This window comes from Oncorhynchus tshawytscha, linkage group LG31 (genome assembly GCF_018296145.1).
Source record: "Oncorhynchus tshawytscha isolate Ot180627B linkage group LG31, Otsh_v2.0, whole genome shotgun sequence".
NCBI lineage: Eukaryota > Metazoa > Chordata > Actinopteri > Salmoniformes > Salmonidae > Oncorhynchus > Oncorhynchus tshawytscha.
Window position 1 is genome coordinate 33,122,814 of NC_056459.1, and position 27,934 is coordinate 33,150,747.

Genomic DNA, 27,934 nt, shown 5'->3' on the forward strand with positions numbered 1-27,934 from the left:
TTTATTTAACCAGGTAGGCTAGTTGAGAATACCTTTATTTAACCAGGGTAGGCTAGTTGAGAACACCTTTATTTAACCAGGTAGGTTAGTTGAGAACACCTTTATTTAACCAGGTAGGCTAGTTGAGAACACCTTTATTTAACCAGGTAGGAAGAACACCTTTATTTAACCAGGTAGGACTAGTTGAGAACACCTTTATTTAACCAGGTAGGCTAGTTGAGAACACCTTTATTTAACTAGGTAGGACTAGTTGAGAACACCTTTATTTAACCAGGTAGACTAGTTGAGAACACCTTTATTTAACCAGGTAGGCTAGTTGAGAACACCTTTATTTATCCAGGTAGGCTAGTTGAGAACACCTTTATTTAACAAGGTAGGCTAGTTGAGAACACCTTTATTTAACCAGGTAGGCTTGTTGAGAATACCTTTATTTAACCAGGTAGGTTAGTTGAGAACACCTTTATTTAAACAGGTAGGCTAGTTGAGAACACCTTTATTTAACCAGGTAGGACTAGTTGAGAACACCTTTATTTAACTAGGTAGGACTAGTTGAGAACACCTTTATTTAACCAGGTAGGCTAGTTGAGAACACCTTTATTTAACCAGGTAGGCTAGTTGAGAACACCTTTATTTAACTAGGTAGGACTAGTTGAGAACACCTTTATTTAACCGGGTAGGAATAGTTGAGAACACCTTTATTTAACCAGGTAGGCTAGTTGAGAACACCTTTATTTAACCAGGTAGGTTAGTTGAGAACGCCTTTATTTAACCAGGTAGGGCTAGTTGAGAACACCTTTATTTAACCAGGTAGGCTAGTTGAGAACACCTTTATTTAACCGGGTAGGCTAGTTGAGAACACCTTTATTTAACCAGGTAGGTTAGTTGAGAACACCTTTATTTAACCAGGTAGGCTAGTTGAGAACACCTTTATTTAACCAGGTAGGACTAGTTGAGAACACCTTTATTTAACCAGGTAGGCTAGTTGAGAACACCTTTATTTAACTAGGTAGGACTAGTTGAGAACACCTTTATTTAACCAGGTAGACTAGTTGAGAACACCTTTATTTAACCAGGTAGGACTAGTTGAGAACACCTTTATTTAACCAGGTAGGCTAGTTGAGAATACCTTTATTTAACCGGGTAGGCTAGTTGAGAACACCTTTATTTAACCGGGTAGGTTAGTTGAGAACACCTTTATTTAACCAGGTAGGACTAGTTGAGAACACCTTTATTTAACCAGGTAGGCTAGTTGAGAACACCTTTCTTTAACCATGTAGGCTAGTTGAGAACACCTTTATTTAACTAGGTAGGACTAGTTGAGAACACCTTTATTTAACCAGGTAGGACTAGTTGAGAACAACTTTATTTAACCAGGTAGGCTAGTTGAGAACACCTTTATTTAACCAGGTAGGACTAGTTGAGAACACCTTTATTTAACCAGGTAGGCTAGTTGAGAACACCTTTATTTAACCAGGTAGGCTAGTTGAGAACACCTTTATTTAACCAGGTAGGCTAGTTGAGAATACCTTTATTTAACCAGGTAGGACTAGTTGAGAACACCTTTATTTAACCAGGTAGGACTAGTTGAGGGTAGGACTAGTTGAGAACACCTTTATTTAACCAGGTAGGACTAGTTGAGAACACCTTTATTTAACCAGGTAGGCTAGTTGAGAACACCTTTATTTAACCAGGTAGGCTAGTTGAGAACACCTTTATTTAACCAGGTAGGCTAGTTGAGAACACCTTTATTTAACCAGGTAGGCTAGTTGAGAACACCTTTATTTAACCAGGTAGGACTAGTTGAGAACACCTTTATTTAACCAGGTAGGACTAGTTGAGAACACCTTTATTTAACCAGGTAGGCTAGTTGAGAAAACCTTTATTTAACCAGGTAGGCTAGTTGAGAACACCTTTATTTAACCAGGTAGGCTAGTTGAGAATACCTTTATTTAACCAGGTAGAACTAGTTGAGAACACCTTTATTTAACCAGGTAGGACTAGTTGAGAACACCTTTATTTAACCAGGTAGGCCTAGTTGAGAACACCTTTATTTAACTAGGTAGGACTAGTTGAGAACACCTTTATTTAACCAGGTAGGACTAGTTGAGAACACCTTTATTTAACCAGGTAGGCTAGTTGAGAATACCTTTATTTATCCAGGTAGGCTAGTTGAGAACACCTTTATTTAACCAGGTAGGACTAGTTGAGAACACCTTTATTTAACCAGGTAGGCTAGTTGAGAACACCTTTATTTAACCAGGTAGGACTAGTTGAGAACACCTTTATTTAACCAGGTAGGCTAGTTGAGAACACCTTTATTGAACCAGGTAGGCTAGTTGAGAACACCTTTATTTAACCAGGTAGGTTAGTTGAGAACAAGTTCTCATTTACAAGAGCGACCTGGCCAAGATAAAGTAAAGCAGTGTGACACAGACAACAACACCTGGGAGAAATATCAAGACTAGCCTGGTCCCAGATCTGTTTGTGCTGTAACGTTAACTCATTGTCATTTACAAACAATGTAGAAACAGACTGGTAAACCAAACTATCACCAGAATACCTTAAAAAACTAAAACACAAACAGATTCTAGTACAGTACCTTCGAAATGACTTAACATGTAAAAAAAATAAAAAACACATTACTGTAAGACGACAATACAGTATATCGTTCCGTTTAGGACATGTCTGTTCTCCAACATACTTTCATATCAGTCAATTGGCTCAAAAAAGGACTTCTTGGTAAGGACTTCTCTGGTCCAACAGCATACACTAGTAAAGGCAATAGGACACCATCTAGTAAAGCACTTCTCTAAAACCAGGCAGATTCAGCCCACAAAGGAAAGGTGAATATACCGTATGTTTGGGTAGTTTAAAGGTCACATGTCTAAACTAATCGAAGGGTACATTTTTAAAAATGTATATCCATCCATGGGTTAATGATTGGGTGTAAGATAAAAAAATAAAAACATCCTACCTTATTAGAATATCTGGCACAAAAAATATTTATTAGAATCCATTTGTACGTTTTAATTAAGTAATAAAATTGTATTTCAAGTAGAAAGTAATTTGGGAGCCCTGAGAATTGACTGTGAGTTGGGTAATACGTTAGTTATTCAATAAGTAGCATGCTTGGCTGCTAGCATGCTTGGCTGCTAGCATGCTTGGCTGCTAGCATGCTTGGCTGCTAGCATGCTTGGCTGCTAGCATGCTTGGCTGCTAGCATGCTTGGCTGCTAGCATGCTTGGCTGCTAGCATGCTTGGCTGCTAGCATGCTTGGCTGCTAGCATGCTTGGCTGCTAGCATGCTTGGCTGCTAGCATGCTTGGCTGCTAGCATGCTTGGCTGCTAGCATGGCTAAAACAAAAAATGGGGGCTTGTCTACGTGACTCTTGCATGGTGGTGTGTGTGTGTGTGTGGAGGCACATTGCTCATCCCTGGATATTAAAGAAGTTAAATCAACAGCAGGAGAAGGACATGTAGTGGATGTCCCACACGGAAACAGGAGCAATATTCACTTCCTCCTCTAAACAACAAACAAAACATACACCAATTGTGTAGCAAACCGTTATATCAGGAGAAGGCCCATCTTTCAGTACATACTTTGGTTATCTGAACACTACCAGTCAGTCTCTTCCAGTATTGAGTCAGAAGGCTCCATGTGGAAGACCAGGTACCTCTTGCAATTTTTTTAAATTGATGCCCAGGCAGAGATCACCATCTTGGGACGTAGATACCGGGTCTGCTCTACTCTGGTGAGCTGAGAACCAGGACCAATCATCGGGTCACATTATAAAACACAACAGTCACACAACCGTAGATATGGGTAAGAATCTGTGTTCAGGGGTTAACGTCCATAACTCATCTCTGTTAGGGACAATTTCTGCTTTCAAATGAGAACAGTTCATTTAGATAACAGTCTGCTATGGAGAATGAGTGATTGTTTAGGATGTTGGTTTGCCTGTCAGTGCAAAACCAGAAAGACGGGCTTTGAGAAGGGGTTTTGTCCATTCTTTCAGCCACAGAATTCACCCCTACAGTGAGTCTGACCTGAAACTTACTTCCTTTGATCAGCTCTATACCCTTCTCTCGTCGCTGGCCAGGGGTCAATTACACAGCAGGTCCTCTATGAGCAGTCCAGTCCACAAGGTCAAGAAAACAAAGCCTTGCTCCAAAATGGCCGCTGTGCTGCATTCCATAGAGCCCACTGGGCTCTAAATCAGTTCTTTATAACTGGAAACAACCACATTGGGACCATGAATCTGGCCACCAAATGGCCAAACTAAAATTCCCCAAAATGGCCGCTGAGATTACATTTCACTCAATTACAGAGCAGGTTGTCTAATGGAAGCCGGTCCAGATCGTAGGAGAACAGGTCACTGATGCCTTCGTCTTCGCCCAGGCTAAGCAGGTAGTCATCCCCCACGAGAGACAGGGGGATGAAGGGCTCCTGGTCAACGTCCTGGAGGGGGAGGAGGGAGGTGAGGGAGGAGGGCAGGGGGGAGACAGGAGTAACTGTCACCGCAGAGCATGCTGGGAGGCTGGACAGGGCGTTGGAGAAACTGGTACCGGTGTAGTTATTACCCTCTGGTGAGAGATGGGTAGAGAACAAGAAGAGGAAAGAGAAAGGTGAGAGAAAGGTGAGAGTTAGTTTACAATAACTCACCACAGAATTAAGTCTGAAGGTGGGCCTCACCCATAGAGCTAGATAGAGGACTCTATAGTGCCCAAAACCATGTTTAAACACGGGCGGCAACATTAACCCTCCTGTTCCGTTCGTTTCATGTTAATTCGTTCTGTGTTCCCGGTCCAAAATGGCCGCCACCGTTATAGCTGATTATAAATCCATAATAATACATATATTATCACCTAATGTTGTGTTCGATCTTTCTATCAACTTCAGTTCATGTGAACATTACAGGTTTTGAACTTCTATGTGATATTCATGTCCTGTAGACCTTATTGACCTGAGCTCATACAACTATTTATGGCCTGTAGGCCTCATTGACCTGAGCTCATACAACTATTTATGGCCTGTAGGCCTCATTGACCTGAGCTCATACAACTATTTATGGCCTGTAGGCCTCATTGACCTGAGCTCATACAACTATTTATGGCCTGTAGGCCTCATTGTCCTGAGCTCATACAACTATTTATGGCCTGTAGGCCTCATTGACCTGAACTCATACAACTATTTATGGCCTGTAGGCCTCATTGACCTGAGCTCATACAACTATTTATGGCCTGTAGGCCTCATTGAACTGAGCTCATACAACTATTTATGGCCTGTAGGCCTCATTGACCTGAGCTCATACAACTATTTATGTCCTGTAGACCTCATTGAACTGAGCTCATAGAACTATTTATGTCCTGTAGACCTTATTGACCTGAGCTCATACAACTATTTATGTCCTGTAGGCCTCATTGACCTGAGCTCATACAACTATTTATGTCCTGTAGACCTTATTGACCTGAGCTCATACATTTATGGCCTGTAGGCCTCATTGTCCTGAGCTCATACAACTATTTATGGCCTGTAGGCCTCATTGACCTGAGCTCATACAACTATTTATGGCCTGTAGGCCTCATTGACCTGAACTCATACAACTATTTATGGCCTGTAGGTCTCATTGACCTGAACTCATACAACTATTTATGGCCTGTAGCCTCATTGACCTGAGCTCATACAACTATTTATGGCCTGTAGGCCTCATTGACCTGAGCTCATACAACTATTTATGGCCTGTAGGTCTCATCCTGAGCTCATACAACTATTTATGGCCTGTAGGCCTCATTGACCTGAGCTCATGGCCTGTAGGCCTCATTGACCTGAGCTCATACAACTATTTATGGCCTGTAGGCCTCATTGACCTGAACTCATACAACTATTTATGGCCTGTAGGCCTCATTGACCTGAGCTCATACAACTATTTATGTCCTGTAGGCCTGTTGACCTGAGCTCATACAACTATTTATGTCCTGTAGACCTCATTGACCTGAGCTCATACAACTATTTATGGCCTGTTGGCCTTATTGTCCTGAGCTCATACAACTATTTATGGCCTGTTGGCCTTATTGTCCTGAGCTCATACAACTATTTATGGCCTGTAGGCCTCATTGACCTGAGCTCATACAACTATTTATGGCCTGTAGGCCTCATTGACCTGAGCCTGGCCTGTAGGCCTCATTGACCTGAACTCATACAACTATTTATGGCCTGTAGGCCTCATTGACCTGAGCTCATACCTTTATGGCCTGTAGGCCTCATTGAACTGAGCTCATACAACTATTTATGGCCTGTAGGCCTCATTGACCTGAACTCATACAACTATTTATGGCCTCATTTATGGCCTGTAGGCCTCATTGACCTGAACTCATACAACTATTTATGGCCTGTAGGCCTCATTGACCTGAGCTCATACAACTATTTATGGCCTGTAGGCCTCATGACCTGAGCTCATACAACTATTTATGGCAACTATTTATGGCCTGTAGGCCTCATTGACCTGAGCTCATACAACTATTTATGGCCTGTAGGCCTCATTGACCTGAACTCATACAACTATTTATGGCCTGTAGGCCTCATTGACCTGAGCTCATACAACTCGTTTTTAAGTTTAAAAAAAAAAAGTATAATGTATGGATTATTTTGAATATAACAAGTACTCAGATGAAGTATATTGTGCGTATTTATCAAACTACTTTCTCCTCTAATGCATCTTCACTGTCAGTTGTCTGGCCTCTCTCCTGCTCACCAGCGACATGATCAAAGAGATGATCAAGAGCCTCACATACAGTATATAGTTTGGTCATTGTGCTGCCACAGAATGAATTGTGAACAAGGCCTCAAAAATATTTTATATATCAAAACTGCGAGAAAAGGTCTATATATTATTGAAACAATGTTGCGATAGTTTGTGAGAACGACAACAGGTGGGGTTCCGTGGGGGTTGCCATGGAAGCCAAGAAGGGGAGTGAGGTGTGTGTGTTTACACGATCAAATGCATGTGGGGGTCTGGGAGAGGAAGTGTGTCCATCTGATGAATGAGCATGTGCCTGAACTCAATTTTTATACACTAATTGTAGTCTCACCTATTAGTTTCTAATGACCGGTCATTTTTGATCAGGAACACCACAGGTGTCCAAAAGTTAAATAAAAACACCCAAAATGTAATGAAAATCGTCATTATTGTGTGTGTTCAGATGTCCTGTGTGGACAAAGTCACGGACCCTTATGACAATCCGATTAAATGAACTACATTTTTTCAGAGAGAAAACTTGTAACTCAGTCCAATTCGACCCGGAACACAGGAGGGTTAAAGACGCTGATCATTTTGTAGTAGTCATCTGGCCGGGACTTCCTATAGGTTAAGGAAAGATCACACGATTCCATCCAGGTCGTCAGGAGGGATCAGCCAATTAAAATGTACTTGTGAGCCAACATTCCATAACTGCAGGTGACCGTACATCTCAAACCTTGGCCGTTTACCCGTTCAGACACACAACAGGGGCCAGTTTGCACCCTTTCAGTTTGTTTGCCAAAATAATAGACGAAAACAGACTACTTCAAAATGGAGGTGGCCTCAATGGTGTTGCCCGTGCCCTCACAAGACGTCATAATGGGACAGATAACAGTGACGCGATTTCTATCTAAGTCCATGGGCTCACCTTGTGACACCTTGAGGAAGGATGTGGAGTTTCCACTGACATAGGACGAAGACGGATGTCCATTTTCGTTCGGCGCAGAGTTGTTTTTCAGTGGGGAGGAAGGGGCGTGATCATCTGAGCACAGGAAGACTTCTATTGGACCCTGGGTGCTGCTCAAGTGGACCTGGAGACTCTGATAGGGCAATCAAAAAAAATGTATCAACCAAACTTACAACCAATCATACACCAAAAGTATGTGGACACCTGCTTGTTGATCATCTCATTCTAAAATAATGGGCATTAATATGGAGTTGAGCTCCACTTTTGCTGCTATATCAGCCTCCACTCTTCAGGGAAGGCTTTCCACTTTTGCTGCTATATCAGCCTCCACTCTTCAGGGAAGGCTTTCCACTAGATGTTGGAACATTGCTGCTATAACAGCCTCCACTCTTCTGGGAAGGCTTTCCACTAGATGTTGGAACATTGCTGCTATAACAGCCTCCACTCTTCTGGGAAGGCTTTCCACTAGATGTTGGAACATTGCTGAGGGGACTTGTTTCCATTCAGGCACAAGAGCATAAGTGAGATCGGGCGCTGAGGTTGGGCGATTAGGCCTGGCTAGCAGTCGCTGTTCCAATTCATCCCAAAGGTGTTCGATGGGGTTCAGGTCAGGGCTCGGTGCAGACCACTCAAGTTCTTCCACACCACTCTCGACAAATCATTTCTGTATGGTGCTTCGTGCGTGGGGGCTTTGTCATGCTGAAACAGGAAAGGGCCTTCCCCAAACTGTTGCCACAAAGTTGGAAGCACAGAACCGTCTACACTGTCACTGTATGCTGTAGCGTTAAGATTTCCCTTCACTGGAACTAAAGGGGCACGAACCACGAAAACAAGCCCCAGACCATTATTTATCCACCAAACTTTACAGTTGGCACAACGCTGTTGGGTAGGTAGCGTTCTGCTGGCATCCACCAAACCCATCTTAGGATTGTGGGCGTCTGCATGGCCATGAAAACCCATTTCATGACGCTCCAGAAGAACAGTGATAGTGTTGACGTTGCTTCCAGAGGCAGTTTGGAATTCGATAGTCGCGAGAGTGTTGCAACCGGGGACAGACAAAAAAATGTATGCATTTCAGCACTCGGCGGTCCCGTTCTGCAAGTTTGTGTGGTCTACCACTTCACTGCTGAGCCGTTGTTGCTCCTAGACGTTTCCACTTCACAATAACACCACTTACAGTTGACCGGGGGCAGCTCTAGCAGGGCGGACATTTGACGAACTGACTTGTTGGAGAGGTGCTACGACGGTGTCACTTTGAAAGTCACTGAGCTCTTCGAATACGGTGCCAGCCAGCCTACTGCCAATGTTTGTCTATGGAGATTGCATGGCTGTGCGGTTGATGTTATACACCTGTCAGCAACGGATGTGGCTGAAATAGCAGAAATCACTCATTTGAAGGGGTGACACGAGAGGAAGTGTTACCAGGATCCCTGTTTGGTCTCTGTTTAGGGTGTGTGTGTGTGTGTGTGTACCTCTGCAAGGTCTGGCACCTCCATCCTGGTTTCAGCAGGGGCTTTGACCATGATGACCGTCTGGTCATTCAGACTAGGAATCCTTTTCACATCATCATACGATATGTACGCCAACGTACCCAGAGGTTAAGGAAAAAGTAGTCGTTCGCACGCACGCGCACGCACGCACGCACGCACGCACGCACGCACACACACACACACACACACACACTCACACAGCATGTCACTCACACAGCATGTCACTCACACAGTCAGATACAGATTCTCACACACGGTCAGATACAGATTCTCACACACAGTCAGATACAGATTCTCACACAGTCAGACACTCGTCAGACACACGTGTGCTGAGAAGAAAAGCTGTAAACGCAAACCAATTCACACACTGGACAACAGACACAATTAGATCTCAGTCACACAGCAGGGTTGTAAAGGAAGGCTATCTCCTTGTGGGTGTGTCTTCAGTCATCTGTTGGACGATGAGTGTGCAGGTGTGTATGAGTTCATCCAGTCTCCTCTCCTCCTGGGTCAACTCTAGCAGTTGTTTACCCACAGAGCCAGGGGTCTGGACACTGGCCACTCCTTCTGGAGACAGGCTACAGCCCCTACACACACACACACACACACACACACACACACACACACAGAGGAGAGGAGAGGACATGTTAACACACAGGAGGAGGAGAGGACATGTTAACACACAGGAGGAGAGCACATGTTAACACACAGGAGGAGAGGACATGTTAACACACAGGAGGAGAGGACATGTTAACACACAGGAGGAGAGGACATGTTAACACACAGGAGGAGAGGACATGTTAACACACAGGAGGAGAGGACATGTTAACACACAGGAGGAGAGGACATGTTAACACACAGGAGGAGAGCACATGTTAACACACAGGAGGAGAGGACATGTTAACACACAGGAGGAGAGGACATGTTAACACACAGGAGGAGAGGACATGTTAACACACAGGAGGAGAGCACATGTTAACACACAGGAGGAGAGGACATGTTAACACACAGGAGGAGAGGACATGTTAACACACAGGAGGAGAGGACATGTTAACACACAGGAGGAGAGGACATGTTAACACACAGGAGGAGAGGACATGTTAACACACAGGAGGAGAGGACATGTTAACACACAGGAGGAGAGGACATGTTAACACACAGGAGGAGAGGACATGTTAACACACAGGAGGAGAGGACATGTTAACACACAGGAGGAGAGGACATGTTAACACACAGGAGGAGAGGACATGTTAACACACAGGAGGAGAGGACATGTTAACACACAGGAGGAGAGGACATGTTAACACACAGGAGGAGAGGACATGCTAACACACAGGAGGAGAGGACATGTTAACAGGTTCAGAGTTAAAGGGAGGGATAATGGGTTTCTTCTCAGCTGTCTTGTATTATTCAGGACAGTAATCTATCCTGGGCTAAAGCAGGAAATCATGTTCTGATGCTGATTGGCTTATTTTTAGGCCGTTAAGAAACCAGTGTTCTCTTCTTCTCAGGAAGACCAACTCTGAATATTGTATGTCTGTTACCACTGATGACCCTGAATGACCCTAGAACGTTCTGGATGTCTGGTACCAGTCATGTTAATGAATTACCGTCATGTGTTTTGAAGGACTCTGTTGCTGTATACGACAAAACTGAAATGCTGAATTGTTTCAATGACCACATTGTTATCATCTGGTTTGATTCAGTGTCCTCTGTCTCTGTCCAACCCTGTGTGGATGAACCAGTGTCCTCTGTCTCTGTCCAACCCTGTGTGGATGAACCAGTGTCCTCTGTCTCTGTCCAACCCTGTGTGGATGAACCAGTGTCCTCTGTCTCTGTCCAACCCTGTGTGGATGAACCAGTGTCCTCTGTCTCTGTCCAACCCTGTGTGGATGAACCAGTGTCCTCTGTCTCTGTCCAACCCTGTGTGGATGAACCAGTGTCCTCTGTCTCTGTCCAACCCTGTGTGGATGAACCAGTGTCCTCTGTCTCTGTCCAACCCTGTGTGGATGAACCAGTGTCCTCTGTCTCTGTCCAACCCTGTGTGGATGAACCAGTGTCCTCTGTCTCTGTCCAACCCTGTGTGGATGAACCAGTGTCCTCTGTCTCTGTCCAACCCTGTGTGGATGAACCAGTGTCCTCTGTCTCTGTCCAACCCTGTGTGGATGAACCAGTGTCCTCTGTCTCTGTCCAACCCTGTGTGGATGAACCAGTGTCCTCTGTCTCTGTCCAACCCTGTGTGGATGAACCAGTGTCCTCTGTCTCTGTCCAACCCTGTGTGGATGAACCAGTGTCCTCTGTCTCTGTCCAACCCTGTGTGGATGAACCAGTGTCCTCTGTCTCTGTCCAACCCTGTGTGTGGATGAACCAGTGTCCTCTGTCTCTGTCCAACCCTGTGTGGATGAACCAGTGAGAGCTGGTCAAACTTATAGCTTTTTGCCATTCTCAGTGCAGGAGGTACATAATGCCCTGAAGTCCTTAGATCAGAGAAAGCCTGCAGGTCCTGATCTTTTGGATCCCTGCTTTTTATATCTGGCAGCTGATTTCATAGCTGAACCACTTACATCTCTGTTCAATCTAACTGTAACGGTTGTCTTCCTCCTCCTCTGAGGAGGAGGAGGAGTAGGAAGGACCGGAGGACCAAAATGCGGCGTGGTATGTATCCATAATATGATTTAATGGAAAATTTATACAAAAGAACAAGAGAATCACAATGAAAACCGAAACAGTCCCGAATGGTGCAAACACTGAAACGGAAAAATAAACACCCACAACTCAAAAGTGAAACCAGGCTACCTAAGTATGGTTCCTAATCAGGGACAACGATTGACAGCTGCCTCTGATTGGACACCATACCACCCCAAATACAGAAATCCCAAATTATAGAAAAAGGAACATAGACTGCCCACCCCAACTCATGCCCTGACCAAACTAAAACAAAGACAAAACAAAGGAACCAAGGTCAGAACGTGACACTAACCCTGGAATGTAATGAATTTCCAAAGATCTGGAAATCAGCATTTGTCCGACCACTTTTAAAAAAGGGGGAGATCCAACTCTTTTAAATAATTATAGGCCAATCTCAATGCTGTCACCACTGGTGAAAATACTTGGATGCCCTTGTGAGTGAACAGCTGAAATAATAATTATTTACTAACTCTATTTAATCAATGTACCAATCGGGCTTCAGGAAGAAGCATAGCACAATTACAGCAGCCATGAAGGTTTTAAATATCACTGAAGTCCTTGACAAAAAAACAGCACTGTGTCACTTTTTATTGATCTCTCTAAGACTTTTGATACAGTTGATCATAATATACTGAGGCAGAGATTGTCGAGTGTAGGTCTTTCGGAGCATGCAGTTGCATGGTTTGCTAACTATCTGTCTGATATAACTCAGTGCACTCAATTTGATGGGCTCATGTCTGTTAAATTGGCTGTCTGTATTTGTGTGCCCCAGGGCTCTGTACTTGGTCCCCTCTAATTCTCTATTTATATAAATAATTTAGACAAAAATGTGCAAAATGCACAACTTCACTTTTATGCTGAGGATTCTGTGTATTTATTGTTGTGCCTCGTCTCTTACAAAAGCTTTCCAGAACTTGTAGACTGCTTTTTATACTGTTCAACATACCTTGTGTCAATTGAAGCTTATCCTCAATACTGACAAACCTAAACTAATGGTGTTTTCTAATGCAAGAAATAGACCTCTGAACCTTTCCCCTATTACTACCTGTCAGGGCAAGGAGATTGAGGTTGTAACCTCATGTAAATATCTTGGAAATTTAATTGATGACGGCCTCTCTTTTAAATTGCATATTCAACAACTTACAAAAAAAATTGAAGCTGAAATTGGGATTTTATTTTAGGAATAAGGCCTGTTTTTCTTTTGAAGCCAGAAGGAGGCTAGTATCAGCTACATTTATGCCTTTACTAGACTATGGGGATATTTTATATATGAATGCTTCCGCTCAGTGTTTGAGATCAATTGACACCCTTTACCATGGCACTTTGAGATTTATTTTAAACTGCAAAACCCTTACGCACCACTGCACTTTGTATACCAGGGTTGGCTGGCCTTCTCTAGTCACTCGTAGGCTCAGGCACTGGTATACTTTTATTTACAAAGCCATTTGGGGTTTACTAACTTTTTATTTGTGCATTTTTATTGTTCAGAAATGTGGTGGGTACTGTCTTCGTTCTCTGGACTTTATCCTGCTAACTGTTCCAAATGTCCGAACTGATTTGGTAAAAGGGCTTTTATGTACTCCATCACCATAGTCTTGGAACGCCTTACAAAATACTTTTAACCTGGAAGAACTTGTCTAAGTGGGATATTGTCCGTTACAGCACGGGTTCCACCAACTTTGGTGCTTTTTCAGCCAGGAAGTGCAAATCAGTTTGGCTCTGCACAGCCATGTATCAAGGTCATCCACAGACCCCCCCACCCACTCACAGCCATGTATCAAGGTCATCCACAGACCCCCACCCCCCACTCACAGCCATGTATCAAGCCCCCCCTCCCCACTCACAGCCATGTATCAAGGTCATCCACAGACCCCCCACCAGGCATGTATCACCCCCCACTCACAGCCATGTATCAAGCCCCCCTCCCCACTCACAGCCATGTATCAAGCCCCCCCCCATGTATCACCACTCACAGCCATGTATCAAGCCCCCTCTACTCACAGCCATGTATCAAGCCCCCTCTACTCCCAGCCATGTTTCAAGCCCCCCCCACTCACAGCCATGTATCAAGCCCCCTCTACTCACAGCCATGTATCAAGCCCCCTCCCCACTCACAGCCATGTATCAAGCCCCCTCTACTCACAGCCATGTATCAAGCCCCCCCCCACTAACAGGCATGTATCAAGCCCCCCCCCCCACTCACAGCCGTGGATATCAAGGACCCCTTGATGTATCAACCCCCCAGGACGTGTGATCACCCCCACCTCCCCCCCGGTATCAGCCCCCCCGTCATTTACTGGGCCCCCAGCTCCCATGTATCAAGCCCCCCCATGTATCAACCCCCATTCCCAGCCATGTATCAAGCCCCCCACTCCCAGCCATGTATCAAGCCCCCACTCCCAGCCATGTATCAAGCCCCCCCACTCCCAGCCATGTATGGAGAGAGAGGGGAAGCCCCCCCTGGAGGAGAGAGGAGATGGGTTAGTTACCACGTGGGTTATCAAGCCCCCTCCCCACTAACAGCCATGTATCAAACCCCACCCCCACTCACAGCCACTGGATATTGTTCTTGGAGGACTTCTTGATGAGATGCACCCCCTCCAGGACGTTGGTGATGTCATAGAGGCGTCTCTTCTGCACCTTGAGGGACTCCGCGGCCCGGTTCAGATCCACCACACCGTCACTGGACTGGGCCAGCAGCTGGACAAACTTCTGGGTCAGGAGGCATAGAGATGTGTCATACCTGGTCTTCTCTAATGGGGAGGGAGGAGCTGGAGAGAGAGAGAGAGGAGATGGGTTAGTTACCACAGACAGGAGCTGGAGAGAGAGAGGGGAGATGGGTTAGTTACCACAGACAGGAGCTGGAGGGAGAGGAGATGGGTTAGTTATCACAGACAGGAGCTGGAGAGAGGGGAGATGGGTTAGTTACCACAGACAGGAGCTGGAGAGAGAGATGGGTTAGTTAGAGATGGGTTTAGTTACCACAGACAGGAGCTGGAGAGAGAGAGAGAGAGAGATGGGTTAGTTACCACAGACAGGAGCTGGAGAGAGAGAGAATGGGTTAGTTACCACAGACAGGAGCTGGAGGGAGAGGAGATGGGTTAGTTACCACAGACAGGAGCTGGAGAGAGGGGAGATGGGTTAGTTACCACAGACAGGAGAGAGAGAGAGAGATGGGTTAGTTACCACAGACAGGAGCTGGAGGGAGAGGAGATGGGTTAGTTACCACAGACAGGAGCTGGAGAGAGAGGAGATGGGTTAGTTACCACAGACAGGAGCTGGAGAGAGAGGAGATGGGTTAGTTACCACAGACAGGAGCTGGAGAGAAGAGAGATGGGTTAGTTACCACAGACAGGAGCTGGAGGGAGAGAGAGAAGATGGGTTAGTTACCACAGACAGGAGCTGGAGGGAGAGAGAGAGATGGGTTAGTTACCACAGACAGGAGCTGGAGAGAGAGAGAATGGGTTAGTTACCACAGACAGGAGCTGGAGAGAGAGGGAGATGGGTTAGTTACCACAGACAGGAACACACAGTCAGCCCAGGAACACACAGTCAGCCCAGGAACACACAGTCAGCCCAGGAACACACAGTCAGCCCAGGGAAGGAACACACAGTCAGCCCAGGGAAGGAACACACAGTCAGCCCAGGGAAGGAACACACAGTCAGCCCAGGAACACACAGTCAGCCCAGGAACACACAGTCAGCCCTGGAACACACAGTCAGCCCTGGAACACACAGTCAGCCCAGGAACACACAGTCAGCCCAGGAACACAGACAGTCAGCCCAGGAACACACAGTCAGCCCTGGAACACACAGTCAGCCCAGGAACACACAGTCAGCCCAGGAACACACAGTCAGCCCAGGGACACACAGTCAGCCCAGGGACACACAGTCAGCCCAGGAACACACAGTCAGCCCAGGAACACACAGTCAGCCCCGGAACACACAGTCAGACCAGGGAAGGAACAACAATGTTCCCAAGGCATGGGTGGGACCGAATCTCTCAACAAACATTGGTGTTCCTGCCTGCGGCATTGTCATCAAGCCTGTCTCTTCTTCCTCGTCTCCTTTCCTTCAACCTAGAGTTAGTGAAGTGTTTCAATAGTGTTAGGTTCCAAATTAACCTTAGAAAATGTTGTGGATGATCAGTGAAGCTCAACCCAAGTTTATTCACCCATTGGGTCATTCAGCTGCACAGACAAAGGACATATTCACACAAGAAGTGGCAGTTAAAAGCCTTTCTCCTATTCGGAGCCCCTCCTGAACAGCCTTTCTCCTATTCGGAGCCCCTCCTGAACAGCCTTTCTCCTATTCGGAGCCCCTCCTGAACAGCCTTTCTCCTAGACGGAGCCCCTCCTGAACAGCCTTTCTCCTATTCGGAGCCCCTCCTGAACAGCCTTTCTCCTATTCGGAGCCCCTCCTGAACAGCCTTTCTCCTAGGAGCTCGGAGCCCCTCCTGAACAGCCTTTCTCCTATTCGGGTTAGCCCCTCCTGAACAGCCTTTCTCCTATTCGGAGCCCCTCCTGAACAGCCTTTCTCCTATTCGGAGCCCCTCCTGAACAGCCAAAACACCTCTGTCGCTGTCCAGAAGATTGGAACATGTTCTTCCCTACTTCATCTAACCTGACCTCTGCTCCAAAGTGCTCTCTCGTCCCCAACTCACGGCTGTCCTGTTGACTCGTACCAGGACTGTGTCTCTTCTCCTCCCATACAGGATCCCTGATGTCTGACAATAACATCTCCTGGTAGAATGTCTACTGAACTAAATCCACAGTAAAGTCTAGCCTCATATTGCAGACTGACTACTGCTACACTATCAGTTAAACGAACCATTCGCGTAAACCCACGAGGCTACTGTTAAAAGTCTCCCTGAATAAAGCAATGCTGAGCTGTGAGTCGCTCTGGAAAACATCTTCCGCGTGATGACTAAAAAAACGTAACGTCACTTAGCACGGGATTTTGGTATTTCATTAGGATCCTCATTTAGCTGTTGCAAAAACAGCCGCTACTCTTCCTGCGGGTTCTACACAACACAGAACATTCATGTACAAGAACTACATGTTGTTGCTTTCAACACACACGTAGCCAACGTCAATGTTTACACAACAACTACCCAGTTCAAATAGAGGAGAGGCGTTGTGTCCTGAGCTGTTACTTCAGAGAATTAGCTTTTTATTTGAGCAATTATGAGATGGAAGGGAGTGCCATGTAATCATGGCTCTATATAATACTGTACGCTTTCTGGAATTTGGGGGACTGTGAAGACACCTGGTGGCATGTCTGGTGGGGTAAGTAAGTGTGTGTGTGTGTGTCAACTACCCCCCAGTCACTTACTCTGGGTTCTTCTGAGGGAGTGTGTGGTGGCTCTCTTAGCTCTGGGCTCACTGATTGGCTCAGTGGTGTACTGGTCCCTCTCCTCCAGCTCCAACCGACGCTTCGCCTGAGACAGAAGAGTTATACAGAGGTTGAACATCTGGAAACCTTCAGATGGAAAACAACCCTCAAGGGTCACAGCGTACAGAGTCTAAGGGGAGGCAAGTACCCTAATGGTTAGAGTGTAGGGACGGCAGGTACTCTAGTGGTTAGAGTGTAGGGACGGCAGGTACCCTAATGGTTAGAGTGTAGGGACGGCAGGTACTCTAGTGGTTAGAGTGTAGGGACGGCAGGTACCCTAATGGTTAAAGTGTAGGGACGGCAGGTACTCTAGTGGTTAGAGTGTAGGGACGGCAGGTACCCTAATGGTTAAAGTGTAGGGACGGCAGGTACTCTAGTGGTTAGAGTGTAGGGACGGCAGGTACTCTAGTGGTTAGAGTGTAGGGACGGCAGGTACCCTAATGGTTAGAGTGTAGGGACGGCAGGTACCTAATGGTTAGAGTGTAGGGACGGCAGGTACCCTAATGGTTAGAGTGTAGGGACGGCAGGTACTCTAGTGGTTAGAGTGTAGGGACGGCAGGTACCTAATGGTTAGAGTGTAGGGACGGCAGGTACTCATGTGGTTAGAGTGTAGGGACGGCAGGTACCTAATGGTTAAAGTGTAGGGACGGCAGGTACTCTAGTGGTTAGAGTGTAGGGACAGCAGGTACTCTAGTGGTTAGAGTGTAGGGACGGCAAGTACTCTAGTGGTTAGAGTGTAGGGACGGCAGGTACCTAGTGGTTAGAGTGTGGGGGACGGCAAGTACCTAATGGTTAGAGTGTAGGGACGGCAGGTACCCTAGTGGTTAGAGTGTAGGGACGGCAGGTACTCTAGTGGTTAGTGTGTAGGGACGGCAGGTACCATAGCGGTTAGAGTGGTTAGTGTAGGGACGGCAGGTACCTAGCGGTTAGAGTGTAGGGACGGCAGGTACCCTAGTGGTTAGAGTGTAGGGACGGCAGGTACCCTAGTGGTTAGAGTGTAGGGACGGCAGGTAGTCTAGTGGTTAGAGTGTAGGGACGGCAGGTAGCCTAGTGGTTAGAGTGTAGGGACGGTAGGTAGTCTAGTGGTTAGAGTGTAGGGACGGCAGGGTGGCCCAGTGGTTTGAGTGTAGGGACGGCAGGGTAGCCTAGTGGTTAGAGTGTAGGGACGGCAGGGTGGCCCAGTGGTTAGAGTGTAGGGACGGCAGGGTACCCTAGTGGTTAGTGAGTTGGGCCAGTAACCTAAAGGTTGCAAGTTCAATCCCGAGCTGACAAGGTAAAAATCTGTCGTTCTGCCACTGAACAAGGCAGTTAACCCACTGTTCCTAGCGCCGTAAATAAGAATGTGTTCCTAACTGACTTGCCTAGTTAAATAAAGGTTAAATAAATAAGGTTGACCTAGGCAACGAGCTCTAAATATTTCACATATTTATAGGTGTTAATTTTTTTTATTTCATTTTTTATCCTGTGGTCATGAGTTGCAGGATAGTGATACAAAGTGTATATATTTTGGCTTGACAGCTAGCTGTTTAGATTAAAATAATTCAGGTTTTTATTCAATCTGTTTGGAACTATTACTACATCAAGGACTGCATACCGTGTCCAGAGGAAGTTCAGGGAATGCTCCTAAATCACTGCCAAGATGTGGTGGCTTTTCACCCAGGTGGGTGCTACATTCCTGGCAATGGAGGACCAGAACCAGAGAAGTAGCCCAACGGACTGACTGGCCATTCAGAGAAGCAGGTGAGGTGGGCTGTGAAAGAGGGCCTGCCCCCCTCCCCCCAAACTGCCTTTGTTTTCTCCCTGGCAGTCCCATCGATGCCCTCTCCCTCACTAAACCCCCACTGCCTTTGTTTTCTCCCTGGCAGTCCCATCGATGCCCTCTCCACTAAACCCCCACTGCCTTTGTTTTCTCCCTGGCAGTCCCAGTCCCATCGATGCCCTCTCCACTAAACCCCCACTGCCTTTGTTTTCTCCCTGGCAGTCCCATCGATGCCCTCTCCACTAAACCCCCACTGCCTTTGTTTTCTCCCTGGCAGTCCCATCGATGCCCTCTCCACTAAACCCCACTGCCTTTGTTTTCTCCCTGGCAGTCCCATCGATGCCCTCTCCACTAAACCCCCACTGCCTTTCCAGCTCAAACTGTTGGCTGGCTATATTTTATGTGCTTTGAGATTCTTTGAAATGTGCTATAAAATATCTATTTATTATTATTTCTGTAAGCCAAGTACACCTAATAGTACTACTGCGAGACCTAGTACTACTGCGTAACCTAGTACTACAGCGTAACCTAATACTACTGCGTAACCTAGTACTACGGCGTAACCTAGTACTACGGCGTAACCTAGTACTACTGCGTAACCTAGTACTACTGCGTAACCTAGTACTACTGCGTAACCTAGTACTACTGCGTAACCTAGTACTACGGCGTAACCTAGTACTACGGCGTAACCTAATACTACTGCGTAACCTAGTACTACGGCGTAACCTAGTACTACGGCGTAACCTAGTACTGCTGCGTAACCTAGTACTACTGCGTAACCTAGTACTACGGCGTAACCTAATACTACTGCGTAACCTAGTACTACGGCGTGACTTAGTACTACGGCGTGACTTAGTACTACGGCGTGACTTAGTACTACGGCGTGACTTAGTACTACGGCGTGACTTAGTACTACGGCGTAACCTACTACTACTGCGTCACCTAATACTACTGCGTAACCTAGTACTACTGCGTAACCTAGTACTACGGCGTAACCCAGTACTACAGCGTAACCTAATACTACAGCGTAACCTAGTAGACAGAATATAGAACAGAATATAAACTGAAATATGGACACTGACTGTAGACCGATAACCTCTCACATGTAACAGGATATAAACTACTGCAGAATTATGCAGTGAAATTATACAACAAATATTAAGTTTGTTTTGGGAAACAAGAGTGGAGAAATACGATTTATTTCAGCATCTCGAGAAAATGTTGAAGGTGCTTGTAATGTGTTATATCGTTGACACTTATGCAAGCAGACAGTATTTCAACCACAGAATATAAAATATGCACCCAAGACAAACTGAAGTCTTTGTGTTTATCCTCTTTTAATGTCCTTGAAACCGGTCAAACTGATGACATTTCGTACTGGAGTTCCTCTGCTTGTATTAATGCCCCTTTGTGTGGAAAAACTCATTCAGATTGGCTGGGCAGTCATGAAATCCTATAGATTAAGGCCTAATGAATTTATTACACTGTACAGACTTCCTTATATAAAATTGTTGCGTTTATATTTTCGTTTAGTATAGATGACTAATGCATTCATTCTATCAATGTAGGACATTCTGGTGAGCACTCCTTTATTTAGTCTTTCTTTCTATTTAACTAGGCAAGTCAGTTAAGAACAAATTCTTAGTTACAATGACGGCCTACCCCCCGGCCAAACCCGGACAACGCTGGGCCAATTGTACGCCGCCCTACGGGACTACCAATCACGACCGGTTGTGATACAGCCTGGAATCAAACCAGGGTCTGTAGTGACACCTGTTTTCATCTGATTGTCAAACAAACGACTTCAAAATGTAGGTTACCCGCTCGGTTTGATCCACCATAATGAATTTACAACATGACACCTCACTACAGACCCTGGTTTGATTCCAGGCTGTATCACAACCACCCTTGTGTCACTCAGGAGCCCAGTTGTGACAGAAAATAAGCTGCATGTATCTATAGTTGACAAACAAATGACCAGCCAAATGTCGGGAAATTATAAGCAGAAACTCGTCTAAATTAGAGGTGAAAGTAGTATGTTGTAAATTCATTATGGTGAATCAAACTGAACAGGTAGCCTACTTTTTGAAGTCGTTTGTTTTTACAATCAGATGAAAACATCACACAATTACCCATGATTTGCAGAAGTAAGTTTGCGGCAGATCAAAAAAAAAAAAAAAAAAAAAGATGTTTACATGCCACAGTACCCAGTCTTAGATGAGCATATCCCAGGCATTTTATCCAGGTTTCTCAGAACGGGGATACAATCTGTTTGGGGTTATTGTAAAACGGGATATGATGTGTATATGCGTCCACTCAAAAACAGACTACTTGAGTATCCTGAATACTACAGGGATACTGGTTGCAAATGTAAACACGGTCAAGTGAGATCAGGACACCTAGTTTATCTCAGGAGAAAGGCTGGCATATCTATAGAGCAGACTACTGGCCATAGCACTTCTCCTTCCACATTGATGATGTGTTTACTTTACATTGGTACATTGCAAGTTGCTTGATTCTTTGAACTGTGGTCCAAGTATGTTTCGGGTTAGAGTCCCACCTTAAATGCTTTTGCATAAATGATTTCTTAGTGTGAGTTAATATGAATCTTCCTGTGTGTGTGGCAAGCAGCTTACAACAACAAAATCTGAAATGTGTTGGGACTTCCTCGTGGTATGACTCCATGTTGGCTATCAAAACAATGCATTATAGCTATCGAGCGACGTGACAGATAGTTGGTGCACTTTTAGTTTTATGACAACGAGGGGACTTATGGTAAATACCTTTCAGTTTGACTCCACACGCGGTTTTTTTGAGCCGCCGGGAGCGAAGAATCACAAAATGGGGGAAACGCAACCAACAGAAACTTGCGTCCCACAGTAACACGGGGACCGGATTCACCCCATCCCCCTCCAAGTGTGGTTTAAGGCCTAGTTTCTGGTTGTTTTTTAAAGAATTATATTCCCTTTGATTTAGCGCTAGCCGATGGCATTTTACTAACTAGGTACCATGAATAAGACACGTTTGTTTGTTGTCGATTATATATATATTTTTTTTATTAAAGATTGATTGGGGGTTATTATTACGATATAATTTCAGCAGATCAAAACTTTAAGAATTGTGGTTGCTGCTGGATATGGACGACGAGGTGTATTGGTTTAAAACGTGTCAAATAAGACCATAGTTCACTAACTAGCTGTGTTGGCTATCCAACTAACGTGGTGTATGCTTGCCATCTGGCTAACTAGGTATCTAAACCTAATTAAAGTTAACTAGTTTACCCATTGTTCTTCAATATAACCCTTTTATAAATCCACTGTCGAAGGGGACAACTCGAAGTGGGAAAAGTTACAAGTGGTGCATCACAAAAACGTGTGACTGTGTGCAGTAAAACATAAATTAGTAGTGTATTAAGCTAAATTTAAAAAAGCTAGCACTGTATACTACTACTACTACTACTACTACTACTACTTGCTAGCAATTGTAGCCAACTAGCTAATGGTACTAGTTAAATAACTAGGATATGTCACTAGTTAGCGAACATAATACACAGTTATTAGCTAACTGGTCAGCTTGCACTTCATATATGTATGCCAAAAGAGCCATCGTGTTATAAATTACCGGGGGTCTTCCGAGGGCTGGTCGCGGTCCTGTCCCGTTTGTAGACACCCCTATGGGTGTAGTGTAAAGCTGACTCACGGTCGGGTCTGCGACACCGACATTGTTAGTCTGGTTCGGGCAGGGCGGAGGTGTTAAAATCTGATAATATGTCGCATTGCTGTACCGGGTCATAACCGTTTGTTTTTTGTCCATGGAGGAGCCTCCGACCCCTGAAATTAGGACTTTTTCCGGGACTCCCCTCTTTCTCATCTTCAGGGTCAAATGTCCGTTTGTACCTCCGCTACTTTGGAGCACTTTCTCCTCAAAGTTCGTCTCGGCTCGACCCAAAATAATCAGGGATATCGTTAGACTAATATCTTACATGCCCATTCGTTCAAATTGTATAAACGATACGTTTCTAAAACGAGAAGATGCAACGGATTTGATTGAGTCGAAAGCTCCGTTCTGGATGTTTAAAAAATGGCTCCAGGAAGCTGACAATGAATAAGGGGATGCAGTTTACCCGCGAAGGGCCCTCCCGCGAAACTCGGATTTCCCGGGAATGTTTTAAACGATATTTGAATATGGTATGCTATTGGTCAGCGTCATATCAGTCTCCCTATACGTAATTGCGTCAGTGTGTTTGACCAATGGGTGAGGATTTTCGACACACAAAGCGATACATTGTGCTTACTTGTCTGCTGAACGTCAAACTCGATCATGTCAGGTAAGCACCATATATAAACAGTGCATTCGGGAAGTATTCAGACCCATTGGCTTTGTTCCGCATTTTGTTACGTAACAGCCTTATTCGAAAATTGCTTAAATGAAAATGTTTCTTAATCTATACATGAATAACCCATTATGACAAAGTGATATTTTTTTTGGGACATTTTTGCAAATTTATTACAAATAAAAAACAGAAATAACTACGTTTTCAGACCCTCAAAATGAGCTCAGGTGCATCCTGTTTCCATTGATCATCCTTGAAATGTTTCTACAACTTTATTGGAGTCCAACTGTGGTAAATTCAATTGATTGGACATGATTTGGAAAGGCACACAACTGTCTATATAAGGTCCTACAGTTGACAGTGCATGTCAGAGCAAAAACCTTACCACGAGGTTGAAGGAACTGTCCATAGAGCTCAGAGACAGGATTGTGTTGAGGCACAGATCTGGGGAAGGGTACCAAAATATTTCTGCAGCATTGAAGGTCCTCAAGAACACAGTGGACTCCATCATTCTTAAAATGGAACCACTAATACTCTTCCTAGAGCTGGCCGCCCAGCCAGACCGAGCAGTCGATGATCACTGACAGAGCTCCAGAGTTCCTCTTTGGAGATGGGAGAACATTCCAGAAGGACAACCATCTCTGCAGCACTCCACCAATCAGACCTTTATGGTGGAGTGGCCAGACGGAAGCCACTCCTCAGTAAAAGGCACATGACAGCCCGCTTGGAGTTTGCCAAAAGGCACCTAAAGGACTCTCATACCATGAGAAACAAAAAACTCTGGTCTGATGAAACCAATATTGAACTCTTTGGCCTGAATGCCAAGCGTCAGGTCTGGAGGAAACCTGGCACCACCCTGGAATAAGAATATAACAGGTAGCCTAGCGGTTAGCGCATTGGGGCATTAACTGAAAGGTTGCTAGTTTGAATCCGACATGGTGAAGAATCTGCCGATGTGCTCTTGAGCAAGGCCCTGAACCCTAATTGCTCCAGGGTTGGCGTTGAGAATGGCTGACTGTGACCCAGGTCTCCGAAAGTGTCTCAGGAGGATTTGGGACATAAAAATATTTAAAAAATAAAAAATTTACACATGTATATAATACAAGTACATCAATGAAATAGTACAAATATAACCCCCCCAAACGTATTTTATTTATTTATTATTATTAAACCTTGCATTCTTCTCGTATTGAGTCTTCTTGCATTGATTATTTTCCTGTGAGCCTAACATCTAGCAAAAATAACATTCAAATGCAAAGCAATCATTTTATTTTTTTACCTTTATTTAACTTGGCAAGTCAGTTAAGAACAAATTCTTATTTTCAATGACGGCCTAGGAACAGTGGGTTAACTGCCTGTTCAGGGGCAGAACGACAGATTTGTATCTTGTCAGCTCGGGGATTCGATCTTGCAACCTTTCGGTTACTAGTCCAGCACTAGGCTACCCTGCCACCCCATATCATGGGGATTCGATCATTATTTTTACGTCCCAAATAGCTGTCACCTTCAATGTCCTTTCACGAAGGGAAGAAAGAAGACAAAGAAATACTGGCCAGTACTTCCTATACCTATATATAGGCATTAGGCAGGTGTAATGAAATGTAGCTAGCTCAAACATCATCCTCTATCCCTGGAAGGCCAGTATCAGAGTCTGCTGCTCCTTCATCTGCTATCCCTGGAAGGCCAGTATCACCCACAGAGAGAAGAGAACCCAATGGAGACGGGTGGAGGTAGAGATGGAGACAGGGGTGGAGACAGGGGTATGGGCTGCTTCATATTCTATCCCCAGAAGGCCAGTCAGGAAAGCTAAGGCCAGCTTCTTCAGGCAGAAGTTTGCATCCTGTAGCTCCAACTCCAAAAAGTTCTGGGACACTGTGAAGTCCATGGAGAACAAGAGCACCTCCTCCCAGCTGCCCACTGCACTGAGGCCAGGTAACACTGTCACCACCGATAAATCCATGATTATCGAAAACTTCAATAAGCATTTCTCAACGGCTGGCCATGCCTTCCGCCTGGCTACTCCAACCTCGGCCAACAGCTCTGCCCCCCCGGCAGCTCCTCGCCCAAGCCTCTCCAGGTTCTCCTTTACCCAAATCCAGATAGCAGATGTTCTGAAAGAGCTGCAAACCTGGACCCGTACAAATCAGCTGGGCTTGACAATCTGGACCCCTATTTCTGAAACTTTACGCCGCCATTGTCGCAACCCCTATTACCAGCCTGTTCAACCTCTCTTTCATATCGTCTGAGATCCCCAAGGATTGGAAAGCTGCCGCAGTCATCCCCCTCTTCAAAGGGGGAGACACCCTGGACCCAAACTGTTACAGACCTATATCCATCCTGCCCTGCCTATCTAAGGTCTTCGAAAGCCAAGTCAAACAGGTCACTGACCATCTCGAATCCCACCGTACCTTCTCCGCTGTGCAATCTGGTTTCCGAGCCGGTCACGGGTGCACCTCAGCAACACTCAAGGTACGAGGTACGACACCATTCTATATACTTTCGGCCCGTCATTGGACACTGTGCTATCTAACCTCCAAACAAGCTTCAATGCCATACAACACTCCTTCCGTGGCCTCCAACTGCTCTTAAACGCTAGTAAAACCAAATGCATGCTTTTCAACCGATCGCTGCCTGCACCCGCATGCCCGACTAGCATCACCACCCTGGATGGTTCCGACCTTGAATATGTGGACATCTATAAGTACCTAGGTGTCTGGCTAGACTGCAAACTCTCCTTCCAGACTCATATCAAACATCTCCAATCGAAAATCAAATCAAGAGTCGGCTTTCTATTCCGCAACAAAGCCTCCTTCACTCACGCCGCCAAGCTTACCCTAGTAAAACTGACTATCCTTCCGATCCTCGACTTCGGCGATGTCATCTACAAAATGGCTTCCAACACTCTACTCAGCAAACTGGATGCAGTCTATCACAGTGCCATCCGTTTTGTCACTAAAGCACCTTACACCACCCACCACTGCGACCTGTATGCTCTGGTCGGCTGGCCCTCGTTACATATTCGTCGCCAGACCCACTGGCTCCAGGTCATCTACAAGTCCATGCTAGGTAAAGCTCCGCCTTATCTCAGTTCACTGGTCACGATGGCTACACCCATCCGTAGCACGCGCTCCAGCAGGTGTATCTCACTGATCATCCTAAAGCCAACACCTCATTTGGCCACCTTTCGTTCCAGTACTCTGCTGCCTGTGACTGGAGCAATTGCAAAATCGCTGAAGTTGGAGACTTTTATCTCCCTCACCAACTTCAAACATCAGCTATCTGAGCAGCTAACCGATCACTGCTGCTGTACATAGTCTATTGGTAAATAGCCCACCCATTTTCACCTACCTCATCCCCATACTGTTTTTATTTATTTACTTGCTCTTTTGCACACCAATATCTCTACCTGTACATGACCATCTGATCATTTATCACTCCAGTGTTAATCTGCAAAATTGTAATTATTCACCTACCTCCTCATGCCTTTTGCACACATTGTATATAGACTCCCCCCTTTGTTTTCTACTGTGTTATTGACTTGTTAATTGTTTATTCCATGTGTAACTCTGTGTTGTCTGCTCACACTGCTATGCTTTATCTTGGCCAGGTCGCAGTTGCAAATGAGAACTTGTTCTCAACTGGCCTACCTGGTTAAATAACGGTGAAATAAAATAAAAAAATAAAAAATCACCCACAGAGAGAAGAGAACCCAATGGAGACGGGTGGAGGTAGAGATGGAGACAGGGGTGGAGGCAGGGGTATGGGCTGCTTCATATTCTATCCCTGGAAGGCCAGTATCACAGTCTGCTGCTCCTTCATCTTCTTACTGGCCTCCCATAGACTGCAGTGAAGAGGTGATAATGATCCCTCTGCATTCCTGTTGCCTGCCAAAGTCTCCCCTTCCCCAGCCTCTCCCTTGCAAAAACCACCATCATGTGTCCCAGGACCCCGAGACGGGCCATCATGTCCCCCTCTGCCCCAGTTCTGGAAGTCCCTTCCCCTACCTCCTCCTCAGCCCATACCCTGTCTCCATCTCTACCTCCACCCGTCTCCTTTGGGTTCTCTTCTCTCTGTGGGTGATACCTGTGAATGACATAGCTAGATCCACAACATTAGCTAGGTAGTTACCTAGTATGTAACATACAGTAGAAGTAAAGGTAAATACAATGGGATAATAAAAGCTACCTTAGCGGCACATTCAAGTTATAACGGTGGCTAACGTCCCAGTAACTGCTAACAGGGCTAGCTAGCTAACGTTAGCATATTTACAAGCATGTCCGAGGACGCAGTTTGTGCTAGTGCATTTGTACGGACTTTTGACGTCAACAAAACAATATATAGAGGTGACAACTTTATTTTAAAAACACACTACAGTAACCACAATGCACATTTAAACAACTGAATGAAAATCACTCATACCTTCAAAGTACAAACATTGAAATTGGATAAACATTTGCTCCATCCATGGGGGCAGACATTTTCTTACTACGGAGGCGTATGAATGACGTGGAATGCGTCGTGACGTATGACGGGAAGGGGAGGGGCCCACGATACAGTGTTTTTATTT

General features: G+C 45.4%; 1 protein-coding gene across 1 annotated transcript; it reads right to left on the reverse strand.

Annotated features, from left to right (window-relative positions):
• Window positions 1–2,382: 2,382 nt before the first annotated feature.
• LOC112238727 (E2F transcription factor 3) lies at window positions 2,383–23,145 on the reverse strand. Its single transcript, XM_042310301.1, has 7 exons — window positions 22,656–23,145; window positions 17,216–17,321; window positions 14,433–14,652; window positions 9,619–9,780; window positions 9,176–9,290; window positions 7,665–7,836; window positions 2,383–4,583 (listed from the first exon to the last, which is right to left on the reverse strand). The coding sequence occupies exons 1-7, from the start codon at window positions 22,902–22,904 to the stop codon at window positions 4,318–4,320; spliced, it is 1,290 nt and encodes a 429-aa protein (XP_042166235.1). The 5' UTR covers window positions 22,905–23,145; the 3' UTR covers window positions 2,383–4,317.
• Window positions 23,146–27,934: the final 4,789 nt, after the last annotated feature.